This window comes from Trichosurus vulpecula, chromosome 4 (genome assembly GCF_011100635.1).
Source record: "Trichosurus vulpecula isolate mTriVul1 chromosome 4, mTriVul1.pri, whole genome shotgun sequence".
NCBI lineage: Eukaryota > Metazoa > Chordata > Mammalia > Diprotodontia > Phalangeridae > Trichosurus > Trichosurus vulpecula.
The window spans coordinates 100,981,708-100,999,027 of NC_050576.1; the positions used below are offsets into that span (position 1 = coordinate 100,981,708).

The 17,320-nt window shown below is 36.3% G+C and overlaps 1 protein-coding gene across 4 annotated transcripts in view; it reads left to right on the plus strand.

Annotated features, from left to right (window-relative positions):
- CAMSAP2 (calmodulin regulated spectrin associated protein family member 2) overlaps positions 1 to 17,320 on the plus strand; it is a 160,503-nt gene that overhangs the window by 86,272 nt on the left and 56,911 nt on the right. For all 4 annotated transcript variants that reach the window (XM_036753931.1, XM_036753932.1, XM_036753933.1 and 1 more), the window contains exon 4: positions 6,184 to 6,267. In XM_036753931.1, the coding sequence (XP_036609826.1) occupies positions 6,184 to 6,267 (84 nt within the window). The remainder of the gene's footprint in view (positions 1 to 6,183; positions 6,268 to 17,320) is intronic.

The following is a 17,320-nucleotide window of genomic DNA, read 5'->3' on the forward strand; positions in this document are numbered from 1 at the left end:
AACCGGAAGAGGAAAGAGCCCACCTCTTTTTTTTAAACAACATTTTTCTAGTGATGTTTGTATGGCTGTTACTCATGTGATACCATGGTCTTGAGAATTTAAAGATTTGAAAGAATTAAAAGTTTAATTTTTAAATAGATAGCTTTTGTTTTTACTTACCTTTTATTTCCAGATATCTTAATTGCTGAAGTCCAATTAAGAAATGCTTAACGGATGTAAGCAGATGACTACATATTGCCAACCAAAAGTTGTAGGGGGGAAATGGTATAAAGAATGTCTTTGGGGCAGCTAGGTGGTACTGTGGGTAGAGGACTGGCCCTGGAGTCAGGAGGACCTGAATTCAAATGTGGCCTCAGACACTCGACACACTTACTAGCTGTGTGACCTTGGACAAGTCACTTAACCCCAATTGCCCTGCCTTCCCCCCTCCAAAAAAAAAAAAGGTGTCTTAAGAGAGATAGGACAGGATGTCTCTTGCCCCATCCCTCCAAAAAGAGTCAGTCCCATAGTAGTGCTAAGGATGACTGATAACCTGCATACTCTCTAGGTATCCACATGATGCCGGGAGAGCTATAGTGATGTCTCTAGCATGTTGGGTGGGGATCCTTGTAGAGGTTTTATGGGAAGATGTGGGCAAGAGACAAAACAGGATACGTGGTCAAAGATGTTTTAAGGTCTGTAGATTTTCATTATTGGGGGAACTATCGACATTAATAAGATCTCTGATCCGTTGTGTGATGGAATAAGATTAGAGTGGCAAGAGTCCTTGGAGTTCATCATATCCAGCCACCTAATTTTATAGGAAATTAGGACTTAGAGAGATGACATGACTTGGTAAAATAATAAAATTTGCTTATAACTGAGCATTTTATCTTTCCCCAGAACTGCCTTTCTTTCATATATATTATTTTTGTCAGTATCATCAGCCTTTTTTGCTAAGGCTAAAAATTATTAAGTAATTTTTTATACTTCTTTTCTCTTCATCCTCCATATACAACTCTTTGCCAAATTCTGCTGTCCTCTCCCTTCAAGTGCCTTTCATATTCACTCATCTTTTCTGCTGTAATGCTCTGCCAGGCTCAACCTACTCTCTCTATTTGTCCTGCGTACTTCTGCCTCACTAATCTTCCTAAAATACCACTTTCATTGTGTCATTTTTCTCTACACTAACAGATAAGAAATGCATGTAAAACTCTTTGCAAACCTTAAAGCACTATATAAATGCTAGCTTTTATTATTCTCTGCCTAGCTTTCAAGATCCTCTATAATGTGGCCCCTTGCTCTTCCATTTTGGAAGCTCCTGATTCCTATCTAAATTATACCTGTCATTGATTGTACCTATTAAGGAACCTTCCCTAAAGTCTTCTGCCTACGCTAAAAAAAACTCTTCTTTCTTGAAGTTCTTGTTGTAATTATAATATGTACTTTACATGCTTTCAATGTTTGCCTTTTTATCACCTCTTATTATCTCTTGACTCCATTTCTGCTGTCTGCAAACATTCCCAGGTATCCTTTTATATTTATTTGTTTATTTGCAGGGGGGAAGGTAGAGCAATTGGAGCTAAGTGACTTGCCCAAGATCACACAGCTAGTAAGTGTGTCAAGTGTCTGAGGCTGGATTTGAACTCAGGTCCTTCTGATTTCGGGGCTGGTGCTCTACTCACTGTGCTGCCTAGCTGTCCCAACAAAGTATCCTTTTAAAATCTCTTAACTTAATCATCCCATTCACCCACAAAGTCCTTGTAAGTAGTAAATTCTTAATGAATTGAATTCATCTTCAGTGGAGCTATAATCTCTGCATATACTCCCTTCACTGATACAGATTTCAACTCATCTCCTGTTTAATTGTTATCTATCTTTCCATAAATACTGTATTTGAGGAGCCACCCAATCTGTAGAGGCTTTCCCTGTTTTTTTTGCGATATTTCTTGGATAGAATTTCAAAACTTGGGTTGGCCATCTGTTACTAATCACTCTTGCGACTGTCGTATTTTTTGCATGGTCCTATTTCAATGACCGTTTGAGTGTACCTATAATTTTGATTCTTCTTGAGATGATTTTGTTCCATTTGTTCCATTACTCACTGCTTTTTCTAGTCATTGGGAGAATATAGATGTTAAACAGCCATTATAGCTAGAAGGAACTTGAGATTATTAAAAGTTACCAAATGCAAACTAACCTACTCTGCTCTCATTAAAATCTCAGTCCACCCTATTGTCCAACTGTAGTACCTGCTTAGTATATTCATATTAATGAACTAATTCACTGGGTTGCCTGTCCAACTGCATATTATAATTTAACTAATATACATTCTTTAGCCATCTCGTTTTTTTCTTTTATTATGGATTGCTAGGGTAATCTCAGTTGAGTGGTCAAGTACCTTATAGAGGGGACCTTGTAGTGTTCCAAGGCTTTGTGTACATGTATTTAAACTCTAGAGAGGATGAGCTAGCAAATGCTGGTGAAAAGCCAGGACCCTACAGTGCCCATCTCTGGTCCCACCCTGTTCCATCTTTCCCCTTTCATCTAAATCTAACCATTGGATCACACCATCGCTTCTTCTTCCAACCTTACCAACTTAACCTTTCTGAGTGCTTTTGTCACACCATAGGATCATAGGTTTAGGATTGGAAGGGGACTGTAGCAGTCATTTAGTCCAACTTCTCATTTTACAGATGAGGAAACTGAGGTCCACAGAGGTGAAGTGACTTGCCCAAGGTAGTAAGTAGAAGAGCTAAGATTTTGAACCCAGGTCATCTGACTTCAGATCTAGATACAGCTTTATAATGGGGTGAGTAACATTCCACAGCACCATTATGGTCCCATAATCACTGATTAGCTAGTTTGGGAGAGGGAAAATAAAAGAAAAAAGAAGGAAACTTGGATGATTTCAGTCAACTGGCTATTTTGAAATTAACCACGAAGCTACTAATGACCTACTGCTTAACTGAGTTCTCTTTACCTTTTTTTACTTTCTTTATATGCGCTCATGCTACTGAAATGGTTCGGCACAAGTATGCTACTCCCACTCTTGTCCCTAAGGTTGAGGCTAAATTGCTGTAGAAATTTCAATAGTTTTATTCTGTTTCATTGTTGATCTTTCAAGTTCATATACAAGTGATCTCAGGATGATTTGGCTTAGCTGAGTTCATGACAAACTATACGCAAGCTCATCCTACCCCCTCCTGTTTTTTTTTCCCCTGTTTTCTGAGACACAACTTTTATAAGCTTCCGTAGAAGACAGAATTTGCTGGCTGAGGTGGTTTCTGAATTCTTTTGGCTTCCTCTTTAACATCAGTTCCCCTAGCCTCTAAAGTGCTCTTCCCCCATCCTTACCCATTTGCCTTATATTCATTGGATATATAGAGACCGAGGTGTGCATATTCTCTCCTCTCGCCTTCACACCCCCACATTCCCCCGTAGAATGTAAGCTTCTTGAGGACAGGAATGATTTCATTGTTGTCTTGGTGCCCCTGGCAACTCCTATAGTGTCTGAAGGTACTAGATTTTTAATAAATGTACGTTGATTTATTGTGTATGTGGGAACTTTCTTATCTGACGTCGCTGCGGTGTATGTCTCAGTTTGGCATGCTGGATCAAAGGGTATATACAGGCTATTGATATATAATTTATGTACATTGTGTTCCACAACGATTCGACCAATTCATTTATACCAACAGTGCATTAATATACCTGTCTTCCTATAGCACTCCCCCACCTGAGTATTTGGCATTTTTGTTACTCTGATAGGTATTAAGTGAAATCTCAGGTGCTTTGATTTATGTGTCTTTTATTAGTAATTTGGAACATTCTTTTAACATGGTTATTGATAACTTACACTTCTTATTTTGAAAATTACCTGTTTATATCCTTTGACTACCTATCGGGAAGTAGCTTTTGTTCTTATGTATTCGTATCATTTCCCTGCATGTCTCACTCATTTTCCTCTCCAGTTTTCCAAATTGGTACTCCTAAAGCACAATTCTAACCAGTTCAAGAAGCTTCAGTGGCTCCATCAGTGAGAGACTCCCTATAAAAAGGCACAGAGACAGGAGGGGATGTGTCATATTTGGGAAATTGTCAGTAGGCCAGTGGAATTGTATCACAGATGCATATCTGGAAGGGCAGAGTCAAGTGTAACAAATTTGGAAAGGCAGGAGGGGGCTAGTTTATAAAGAAATATAAATTCCAAACAGTGGAGTATATATTTGATCCTGGAAATACTATTGGAACCATTGGAAGTAGCCATTAAAGCTCATTGAGAAATAGAATGATATGGTCAGGACTATAGTATAGAAAAATTAAATTGGCAGTTGAATGAAGGATAGATTTCAGCGGGGAGTGACTTGAGGAAGGGAGACTACTTAGAAAGCTATTGCAGTAGTCTAGGCAAAAGGTGACATAGTTAATGCTAAATAAACTTTTTATTTAGCATTAACTACGTGAAAAGCAGAGTGTTAAGCACTAGGTCTACAAATAGAAAGGCAAGGCAGTCCTATGGATATAGCAGCAAAGTAGAAATGCATTTTTTAATGTCTTTTTCACTGACAAAATCATACTTATTTTTGATGTCCAACTATTTGTAAGTGCCAAAGTCTTTTGTAGCAAGAACTTTATTTTCCAGGTCTTCAGTAATAAATGGTGATAGTCCCTGTTAATATCTGGTCCTTTATCTGTTTCACATCTTTTGGCTTAGTGGCTTGTTTGAATAGGTCAGGTCAAAGCTATTTAACATTGTATATTCTCATCTTTAATCTTCTCTAATAACTGTAATTTTTTTTCTTTACTCGAATAATCCAATAGCAGCTAATTAAACGACCTATATCAAGATCTGGCTGTTTCTTACCTGTTAAGACATCATCAATTTTTTGAAGGGGATTGGCAATGATAGTGGTTGTAGTGCTGTTTGATATTTGCCACATATGGTACCACTTGACTTACCGAAGAAAGCCTTAGTAATTTGTAGTCATTATACTTTTGTGTCACATATGATCCTTTTGCATCTTTCATTTCTTGATTCTGTGCCATATTTTACAACATATTTCGCTGTCCTCTCCATGAACACCTTTGCATTGAAATAAATGAGTATTCAAGTGTACGTTGACTTACTTTGGAGAGTCTTACTATTTACAGACTACTCTATAGGGGGGATATTACATGTAAACTCACTTTTTTATTATAAGTAGACAGACCAGAAAATTTTAGTAGTCATAGTTTGCTGTAATGTTAATTAAATATGATTTTTTAATTCATTCTTTAATATACAGTATATACCCCATCCCCAGGAGGCGCTTAATCAATTTTTGTTAGATTGATTTTATCACAAGTTAAATTGTAGAAAGCACATCAAATTTTGAGCTGTTAAGGCATCATTAGCAGCTACTTTGCTGTCTTGGTGCCTAAAAATGTTATTACATCATTCAGTAAGTAAGTAAAAGCCTTGTGATAAATGCTTTTGTCTGATGATTGGAAGACTATTTCTAGAAATATTTTGATTCTGTGTTATTTAGTGACCCTGATGACATGAAAATGTTGTTATACGTTCCAAAAATAATTTAAAATGATTTGCAGAAAGTACTTTGTAGACTAAAGTAAGTAACGTGCATTGTTAACTATTAATCATAGAGGTTATTTGTTTTATTTCAGAGAAAATAACTTTCATTTAATAGTTTCTAGGGATACTAATGGTTTTTTGATTTAGAACATTGTTTTGATTTTTTTAAAGTGGGCTTGTGATTTCCCTACTTATTCTGTAATATAGTATTAGAGAGTTGCCTAGACCACTGAGAGGTAAAAGGATTTGCCTTGGGTCACACATAGGCGGTGTTTGGCAGAACTAGTATATGTGATAGGATTTCCTGACTTGTAGACCAGCTCTCTATCCATAATATACTCATTGTCTCTCTTTTGTTTGATTTACTAAATATTAAGTATTATAGCTAGGCTGCTTTTAAGCTTTATGAACTTTTCATTAGCATACTTAAAAATTTCAAACACATTTTTAGAAGACAGCTTCTATAGATGGTAAAATATAGAACTTTTCCTGCTGTTTAGGAATTAATTTTGGTAAATGACATGTCTGGGATATGGATAACAGTTTTATTACTTTTGAACTGTATATTTTACGTTTCCTATATAAAACTACATACTTGTAAACATGTGTTTTATTTTTATATTTTTAAGGTAAATGAACATTTAAAAGATATAATGGAACAAGAACAAAAATTGAAAGAACACCATATAGTTGAAACTCCAGGAGGTCAAAAGGTATGTGTATTTAAAGTATAAGCATTTTTCATAGTAAATGTTAGATCTTTATGAGAATATATATAATTCACATATAATATGTTTATATGTATGCTATTTTGGGAAACTAAACAAGATCATCAACATAACATTCAAAAAAATAATATTCTCCCCCCCACCCCAATTACACGTAAAAACAATTTTTTACATTTAGAGTTGTGTGTTGGTTTTTGTTTTTGTTTTTTTTTTTTTAAGTTTTGAGTTCCAAATTCTGTCTCTCCCTCCTATCTTATCTCCCCTTCCTGAGATAGTAAGCAATCTAATATTGGTTATAGATGAGCAATCATATAAAACATTTCCATAGTAGTCATTTTGTGGAAGAAAACTTGAACAACAAAAAAAGAAGCAGGAAAGAAAATGGAAAGTAAATATGCTTCAATCTGTATTCAGTTGCCATCAGTTCTTTCTCTGGAGGCAGATAGCATTTTTCATCATGAATCCTTTGGGACTGTCTTGGATCGTTGTATTGCTGAGAATAACAAAATCATTTACAGTTGTTCATCATACAGTATTACTGTTACTGTGTTCAATAGTCTTCTGGTTCTTCTCCCTTCCCTTTGTATAAATTCATGTAAGTTGTTCCAAGTTTTTCTGAAGCCATCCTGCTCATCATTTCTTATCACACAACAATATTCCATAACGATCATATACAAAACCTGTTCAATCCTTCCCCAATCAATGAGCATCCCTCATTTTCTAGTTCTTAGCCACCACCACCAAAAAAAGCTGCTATAAATATTTTTTCTACAAATAGATTCTTTCTCTCCCCTTTCTTAAAATTTCTTCGGGATACAGACCTAGTAGTACTATTCCTAGATAAAAGATTGTGCACAGTTTGATAGCCCTTTGGGCATTGTTCCAAATCGTTCCCCAGAATGGTTGGATCAGTTCACAGCTCCACCAACAGTACATTAGTGTCCCAGTTTTCCCACATCTCCTCCAACATTTATCATTTCCCTTTTCTGTTAGGTTATGAGATAGTACTTCAGAATTATTTTAATTTGCATTTCTTTAATCAATAATGATTTAGAGCATTTTTTTTCATAGGACTGTGGATAGCTTTGGTTTCTTTGTTCATATCCTTTGACCATTTGTCAATTGAGGAATGACTGGTATTCTTATAAATTTGACTCAGTTCTCTGTATATTTGAGAAATGAGGCCTTACCAGAGATACTTGCTATAAAAACTTCCCCCTGGTTTTCTGCTTTCTTTCTAATTTTGGCTTCATTGGTTTTGTTTCTACAAAAATTTTTTAACTTTATATGATGAAAATTATTCATTTTATATTTTATACTCTCAGAATTTTGTTTGGTCCTAAATTCTTCTCTTATCCATAGATTTGACAGGTAAATTATTCCATGCTCTCCTAATCTGTGGTATCATTCTTTATGTCTAAATCATATACCCATTTTGTCCTTATCCTGATATATGATGTGAGATGTTGATCTATACCTAGTTTCTGCCATGCTGTTTTCCAGTTTTCCCAACAGTTTTTGACAGATAAATTGTTTTTGTCCCAAAGGCTTAGATCTTTGGGTTTATCAAACGCTAAATTACCATGGTCATTTGTTACTGTGTGTTACGCACCTAACCTGTTCCACTCACCCACTACTCTTATTTCTTAGCCATTACCAGATTGTTTTGATGATTACTCCTTTACAATAAGCTTTGAAATCTGGTACGGGTAGGCCATCTTCCTTCACATTTTTTATTCATTGACTCCATTGATATTTTGTTCTTCCAGATGAATTTTATCATTTTTTCTAGCTCTATAAAATAGTTTTAGTAGTTTAGTATGGCACTAAATAAATAGATTAATTTAGATAGAATTGTCATTTTTATTATGTTGGCTTGGCCTACCCATGAACAATTACTATTTTTCCAATGATTAGATCTGCCTTGGCCCAAACTGTAGTTATCCATGGTAGGGAGAAGGGTGTTACCGCCTTCTCTAGCCCAAGTCAAACATTTGCACCCAAGCTACCCCTCAGGGATACTCTTATACTGAATCTCCCTTGCCACTACCATCATTCCCTATTCTGCTCTGGATTCCAGTGAAACTGCTAATAGCAGTGATCCTGATATTGGGACTGATGGTGATGGTTGCTGGTCAATTGCCAAATAATGAGACTAGGATTTGTGTCTACCAGTTGCTCTCCCAAGCAGAAGCTCCATTCTGCAAGGGCAGCCTCTGTGATCTACCGAGAGATGAGGGACATTGGATATATATACACACATATATCTATATATCTATATATATCTATATATACATATATAGATATATATACACACACACACATATATATATACACATATATATATACACACATATATATATATACACATATACATATATATATATATATATATATATATATATATATATATATACACACACACACACACACATACGTATGTACGTATGTATGTATGTTCCTAAGTGCAACAATTTCAGGCAGAGATTGGCATTTGGGACAAAATCTTCCACCAAATACTTCTAGGCTTATAAGAATAAGAAGCATGTATTGATGATGCTTGATACAAATGCCCCCCAAAGGAATTATCCAAAAAAATCACTACTGGAGACACTGGCTGATAGCTAGTATCAGTGGCACTTGCCTCAAGGTTGGGAGCATGTCTATGAGCTGACCGGCTACCAACTTTCTGCCCCACTACCACAGATTAACTTGCATCGATATCAGTTCATGCTGTTTGAGCAGTCAGATAAAGGAATGTCTATACCCTGAGCTCCAAGTCTGCTGGTCCATCAGTGCCTTCATAAAGCATTTGCACCCAGAACTATAATGATTTTTAGCTAGACCTACAAACACATGGAGAAAGTGGCTGAATGACCAAGGATAGAACCAGGCTTGGGCTGCTCCTTTCTGAGCTCTTTGCAATAGGTACTAGCTCTTTGCTCAATCACCTTTTCCATCTTCAGGGTCATCTCAAGCTTGGAAAAGGCTTTGGGTTTGGAGCCCCTTTTGCAACCTCACAAAAAAATAAAAATAATATCCTCAGAAAACACCTCTAAATGGTTACACCAGTAAAATAGAGAACGAGCAGATCAATAAATTGGTCATGCAACTAAAAAACTAGAAGAAGAAAAAATTAAACATCCCCATTTAAAAACCAAATTGAAAATCCTGAAAATCAAAAGAGAGATTAATAAAATTGAAAGAAAACTATTGAACTAATAATAACACTAGAAGCTGGTTTTATAAAAATGAAACAAAACAATAAAATAAACTGTTAATTTGATTAAAAAGAAAAGAAGAAAACCAAATTACAATATCAAACATGAAAGGGGTGGATTCACCACCAATGAAGAAAAAATTTGAAACAGTTATTAGGAGCTCTTTTGTCCAATTATATGCCAGTCAGTCTGACAATCTAAGCAAAACGAATGAATATTTACAAAAATATACATTGCCCAGATTAACAGAAGAGGAAATAGACTACTTAAATAACCCCATCTTAGCAAAAGGAAATTGAACAAGCCACCAGTGAACTCCCTAAGGAAAAATCCCTAGAGCCTGATGAATTTGCAAGTGAATTCTACCAAACATTTAAAGAACAATTAATCTCAATACTGTATAAACTAGTTAGAAAAATAAACGGAAAAAGGAGTCCTACCAAATTCCTTTTTATGACGCAGATACAGTGATGATACTTAAACCAGAGAGAGCCAAAACAGAGAAATAACATAGACCAATTCCTCTAATGAGTATTGACACAAAAATCTGAAATAAAATACTGTCAAGGAGATTGCAGCAATATATCACCAGGATAATACACTATGGACAGGTGAGATTTATACTAGGAATGCAGTGCTGGTTAAGTATTATGAAAACTATCAGCATAATTGACCATTTCAATAACAAAGCCAACAGAAATCATAAGGGTATCTCAGTAGATGAAGAAAAAAGCCTCTGACAAAATACAATACCCACTCCTATTAAAAAAACAAAAACCACTAGAGAATATAGGAATAAATGGAGCTTTTCTTAAAATGATAAGTAGCATACATCTAAAACAATCAGCAAGCATTATCCGAAATGGAGATAAGCTAGAAGCCTTCCCACTAAGATCAGCTCATTATCATCAAGCAAGGGTGCCCATTATCACCACTTATCCAGTATTGTACCAGAATTGTTAGCTATGACAATAAGAAGAAAAAGAAATTGAAGGAATTAGAATAGTCAGTGAGGAAACAGAACTATCATTCTTTGCAGGTGACAGGATGGCATAATTAGAGAATCTTAGAGAACCAACTAAAATCCACATGAATCATTAGCATTTCCGTATATTACCAACAAAGTCCAGCAGCAAGAGATAGAGAAATTCCATTTAAAAATAATTGTAGACAATATAAAATATTTGGCAATCTACCTGCCAGGAACAATATAAACAGAGTTTTAAAAATCTTCTTTAGCAGATGCTTAGAAGTCACTTGGAAAACATTTTGGTTATGTACTAAAATAAATTTTAAAAGACATTTTTAAATATTAATATTTTAAATGTTTTTGGTACATCATAATTAGAATTTCTTAAATAATTTTACATAACTTTAGAGTTTTAAGTTTATAAATTCTATTTCAGTAGTTCATCATTCACTTAGTGTATTATGTAATATCTTTTGTTATTTTGCCTTTCTTTTGTCAGCCATTTGGTAATTTTTGCTACTCATTAAAGTAGACAGAGAAAGGAAAAGAGGAGAAATATAGTCAGTTAATGCTCTTTATTAGCTACTCTAATAGTCTAAGTGGGAAGAAGGACTTTTTAGTTTAATGACTTGTGCCAAGACTATACTCTTTATAGACATTTTTTCTTGAAAACCTGAAATACACTTTTGGTCATGACCAATATAGAAATTTGTTTTGTTCAATTATACATATTTATTACAAGTGTTTTCTTTTTCTTAAGGCATGGGGGGAGGATGCGAAGATGAAGGATTGTTAATTTAAAAAAATTTTAAACATTGGAATCTTACTAAAATTAAAAATAAACAAGATACAAGCATAATAGCAAAGAAATACAAAAAAGAATTTAATTGGAAATTTCATAAATAAGTAGAATTGTAGAGGCAGCATCGTATGGTATATAGGGCACAGTACTTGAAGTCTGGAGGACTTCGGTTAGAATGTTGCCTCAGATATTTACTAGCTGTATGAACCTGGGCAAGTCACTTAAAGTCTGTGTGCCTCATCTGCAAAATGGTTTTGAGGATTGAGGAGATGTCACTGCTGGGCCCAAGGAAGTCAATGTGACAAAAAGAAAGTTCCCATATGCACCAAAATATTTATAGCATTTTTTTTTTACGTTAGCAAAGAATTGGCAACAGAGTAGATGCCCATCAACAAGAGATTGACTTGCACTTAAGAAAGATCGTTTTGGCCTCTGAATGGAGGATGGACTGGAGTGGAGAGAGACTTGAGGCAGGGAAAACAACAAACAGGCTACTGCAGTAGTCCAAGTGTGAAATGATGAGGTCTTGTACCACTGTGGTGGAATTGTGAGAGGAGAAAAGGGAGTCTATTAGAAATGGCAACAGATTAGATAGTGTGGGGGTGGGGATGGTGAGAGAAAGTCAGGAGTCAAGGTTAACACCGAGGTTGTAAGACTTGGTGATTGAGAGTATGTTGGTGCCCTTGACAAACAAAGTAGACGCTTGTCATTGGAGGAATAGCTAAACAAATTGTGGTACATGAAAGTAAAGGGACATTACTGCACTGGAAGAAAACAAATATGTAGACTTAGAAGAAGTATGGGAGATCAAATATGACACGGAAGTTGTTATAGTGGGAGGATTATGGTACTCTTTAACAGTGATACAAAAGTTTGGCAGAGGATTGAAATGTGTTAGGTTTGAGTTGGCTAAAAGACATCCATTTTTTGAATATCTAATAGGTGTAGGATTAGAACTCAGAAACGATGTTGGGCTTGATCTTTAGATCTGAGAATCATCTTTATGATTAAACTCATGGGAGCTGATAAGGGCACCAAGTGAGAGAATAGAAGATAGCCCAGTATAGAGGCTTGGGGTACAGTTACCACTAGGCTGTATATTAAGGAAGATGCACCAGCAGAGGGAAAAAGTAAAGTAGAGTGGACTTAATGGCTTGAGAAAATAATAGGGATAGAGAGATTGGAGGTCATAGTGAAAGGACTAAGAATAGAGAGTAGTAAGGCAGAGGGAGAAATGGGACAAAAAGATATTATGATTAGGGAAAGGAATGTCAAAGTAATGGAACATTTGTGGATGGTGGCAAAATCTACAATCTGACTATCCCAGTGTGTGGCTGAGGTGGAGTTGAGGAGTAGATCATATGGTTTGAAGAGAGTAATTAACCTGGAATGTTAAGATATTAAAGGAGCATCAACATGTATGATGTTATGCTATCCCCGTTTTCTGCTCTTTTTTTGTATATGAAAATGTTCGTTTTCTTTGATGTTTGATTCATAACACGTTTTTTAAAAAGTGTATCTTGAAATCTCCAAGTATAAGATCAGGCAATGAAGAGGAGAGAAAGGCAGTGAACCAGGTGCTGAACTCCATGAAAAAAGAGATATGAAAAAAGAGATAAAATGACCTGGTTAATAGACCACAGTCACCATAATCTAAGTTGGGTGGTAAATTTTGATCTCCTGAACTTCAAAGGAAGAGGATTTGCTGAATGGTGGCAGCAAAGAAGTGACAGTGAGGAGCAAGGAAGTTAGTAAAGAATGGCATGAGAAAATGGGAAGTGGGCAACTAGGACAGTGAAGGGCCTCAAGATCCTGCCATATGGGGGATTAGTTGAAGGAAGGGATTTTATAGCCCAGAGAAGAGAAGATAGAGGATGGACATAGTTATTATTTCCAGTTTTTTTGAAGGAGTATCATGTAGAAGAAAGAAGTAAGGAAACAAGCACTTATTAAGCACCTACTATGTGCCAGGCACTATGCTAAGTCTTTTACAGATGTTATCTCATTTGGTCCTCACAGCAACCTTGGGAGGGAAGTGCTGTCATCATCTGTATTTTACGAATGAGGAAACCGAGACAGAGGTTAAGTGTCTTACCAATGGTCACACAGCTAGTAAGTGTTAGGCCAGATTTGAACTTGGATTTTCCTGACACCAGACTCAGTGTTCTGTATCACCCAGCTGCCTTGTATTGTTTTGCTTGGTCTCAGGGACTAGAATTGAGAACATTGGTTAGAAGTTGTGAAGAGACAAAATTAGATTTTCTCTAAGGAAAAACTTAGTAAGAATTGGAGCTATCCAGAAGTGGAATGGTCTTTTTTAGGTGATGGTGGGTTCCTTTTCCTAGGAGGCCTTAAAGGAAAGATTGAATGACTACATGTGTAGCTTATGTTGTAGCAGTTCAAGCATGGATTGGATTAAATGACCTTTGAAGTCTCTCAATACAAATACTGTGAGGCAGAAAAAGTAGAAGGTGTGTTTGAGGAGCAGTGAGTAGACTAACCTGTTGTTTGGCCTTTGTTCTGAAGAGGACTATGACATTAGGAAGGTGATGCCCTGACTTCCAAGTGAAGTGGATTTAAGTGAAGGAGGGCTCTGCAAAGTCACCAGCCTCACTTCCTCCTCCAGAGCCATCTGGGTCCAGTGACAAGATTTAGATCAGGATTACTAGAGATGGCCACAGATGCAGTGGGAGACCATGGCCTTTTTAAGCTAAGGTCTTTCCCAGGTCTCAGTTTGACTGAGGCAACATCCATTCAGTGATTAAGGCTAGGTAAGAAATGAAGCAAAAAGTGGCCTCTTTTACCTAGTCAAAAAACAAATCAATCTGGGAAGGAAAGAACCTCGAGGTTTCTGGCCAAAACAGAAACAATTGTTATTTACATTCACTCTGAGCCATTAGGCCCTAAACAGTGACCAAGTGGGGCTTGGTCTGGGACCTATTGTTGGCCAATCTGTGAGAAAAAGTAGAGGGCATGTTTGAGGAGCAGTGAGTAGATTGTCTTAGCAAGAGCAGAAGGGAATACTTAGAAGACCTAAGTATGAATTCTTTTGTTCTCTTAAATTGACAGTATTTATTAACTTATTTGTTGATTGTTTATTTGATAACTTAGTTTTTTAACTATGTTTTGCTTATAAGTATAGAATGCTTTTCTATTGTGACAATTGCTACATTGTAAAGAGAAACGATCTTAGGACTTTTGCTGGGGTGGAAATCAAATAAGGTCATTATTTTTGGATAATAGATAATTATTTAGTTCTAATTGCATTTTCCTTAAAATGCAGCCTCCAAATAAATTATGTCTTCCATGCCAAGGCTCCGCTTCTTGCCTAACACTTTGTAATCTTCGACAGTACTACCTTCTATATGGAGAGTCTCTCATATTTTTTGATACAGAATTACATAGGCATATTCACAGTTATCATCAATGTTGTGTTTATTCCCTTGCTAATATATACCTGGGGAGGGGAAAAAATGTGAGAAGAAGGGAGAAATGATCAGTTGTCTTTATGGATTCGAGAGGTTGACAAGTTTAGATTCTATGTTAGGAAAAACTTCCTAATGATTAAAGCTGTCCAGTTGTGGTATGTGTTCCTTCTTTGGAGGTTTTCAAGCAGAGCCTGAATGACCATTTGTCTGGTGTGTCATCTTGGATTGGATTAGATGGCTACTGAGGTCCCTGCTAACTCAGCATCTTTTCAATTCTGTGGGTTCCAGTCCTATCTGGTGGTCAGAGTAGGATTCTCTACCTCAGGTAGTGCTGATGCCTGACTGGTTATAAAAGAATGAAGCATCATCCAATTCTAAGCTCAGGCTACTCTGCTCTAGTGCTCACTCACTCCAATGTTGAATTTCATATTTGAGTGTGGGGAGAGAGGGCTTAAAGAGAGTCTTTTGCCCTGAATGGGTGCTGATGCCAAGAAAATAGAATTTCCCTGTTAGAAATCCAATGAGTACAGTTAAAGGTGTGCTCATTGAGTGAGCTTTTAGGTGATATTAACTATTTAGATATATGTCTATTGTATTACTTGGTGAACATGGCTTCCTTCCAGATGATCCTAGGGTCATTTCTTATGTAAGCCACTTTGTTGGGGATATTTTGTGGGCACCCTTTGAGGAAGGCATATGAGGTGGTGGGGTTCCAACTAACTGGAGAAATATTAGTATTAGATATAGGGAGGCGTGAAATGAGTGAACTTAGATTCAGGGAGGTACAAAAGGGAATCCAGATCAATTTTAAGTTAAGTGCTCCTCTGAGAATGTGATAGCAGTGAGGGAATTAAAAAGACAATACAGTATAATAAAAAAAATGGATGAGGGCAGTGATGAAAGGAGAGGCTCCGAAAATAGCTATAACCTCAGTATTTCTAGTGATGCGCATATGAGGCTAGTATGGATACCTGAATCAATCAATAAACATTTGTTAAGTGCCTTCTATATGCCAAGCACTATGCTAAGCTCTAGGGATACAAAAAAAGGCAAAAGACACTCTCTGGCTTCAAAGAGCTTACAGTCCAATGGAAGAGAGAACATGCAAAGAAATCTATACAAAGCATATTATATAAGGATAAATAGGAAATAATTAACAGAGGGAAGGCATTGAATTTAAGAGAGGTTGGGGAAGGCTTTCTGTAGAAGATGGGATATTAGTTGGGACTTAAAGGAAGCCAGGGAGGTCAGTAGTCAAGTGAAAGAGGGAGAGCATTCAAGGCTTGGGAGAAAGAAAAAATGCCCAGAATGGAGAGATGGAGTGTCTTGTTCATGGAATTGCCCGAGGGGCCAGTGTCATTATATCAACGAGTATATGTCAGGGAGTAAGGGGTAAGAAGACTAGAAAGGTAGGAGGGGGCTAGGTTTTTAAGGGCTTTAAATGCCTAACAGAGCATTTTAAAAATTTGATGGAGGCTATAAGGAGCCAGTGCTGTAAAATTCAAAATTGATTTTAATTCTGTTTTGCTGAGATTTAAACTAGTTGAAACAGGTATTAAAATACATTAGTAGTTCATTATTATATCATAAATAAGCAGCTTTTTCTATGTATAACATTTTGTCTTGACTGAAAAATATAATAAAAGATTTGTTTATTTGTTTAGGCAATTTCTTTGTAATTTGTTCTCTTGAATAGGGAAGGAATATCATATTTGATGGTCTCAAAAACAGCTTAGTATTTCCTTAGTGCTGTTTCCCCTCATTGATTTCCGTAGCAAACGTTTTATTTAAAAGTAGTTCTAATGTCAACTTTAACTTGTCTATGAGATCACAGTATCTCAAGTTGTTACTGTATATTTACCTTCTAAAGATTTGGAATAAGAGGGTTGTAGATTTGAGTCCTAGCTCTTCTACATGTTGCTTATGTCCTTGGACAAGATCAAGATACTTGCCCTCTTAGTTTTAGCTTTATCAGTGAGGTTAAACTGGATGGTATTTTGAAGTCCCTTCTATCTCTGGCGTAAAAATCATAGAAACACCATTTTTTTGTTTTGATCTTCCTCCTTGCTTCGCTTTCTTCCCTCCCTCCCTCTTCCTTTGTTCCTTCAACCGTGTTCGAAGGGCTGTCATGTGGATGAGGATTAAACTTGTTCTGCTTGTTTCTAGATGGTAGAACTAAAAGACGTTGATGGAGATTACAAAGAGGCATATTTTGTTAGAAAGGAAAATTTTCCTACCATTACCCTAGGGAGTACTTTTTTTTTTTTTGTAAAAATAAGTAGTTGTTCCTCTCCCCCCACCCCCATCCCAGTCCCTTTCCCCAGTAGAATGTAAGATCCTTGAGGACAGGGAACTATTTTGTCTCTGTACCCCAAGGATTAACACAGTGCCTGGCATGTAGTAGGTGCTCCATATACATGTTGAATGAATGCATAAATATTATTTCAAATCTCCTCACTCAGTTACAGTTCCTTGCTTTGTATAACTGGATGTTTTCAGAGTGACTATGAAATAACCAGTTAAGGGTCATCAAATTTGACATGACCCTACAAGAAAAAGTCTAATGGAGACAGATCAGGTGACTGGTGACCAAGTAAGAGAACCTCCTCTACTGATC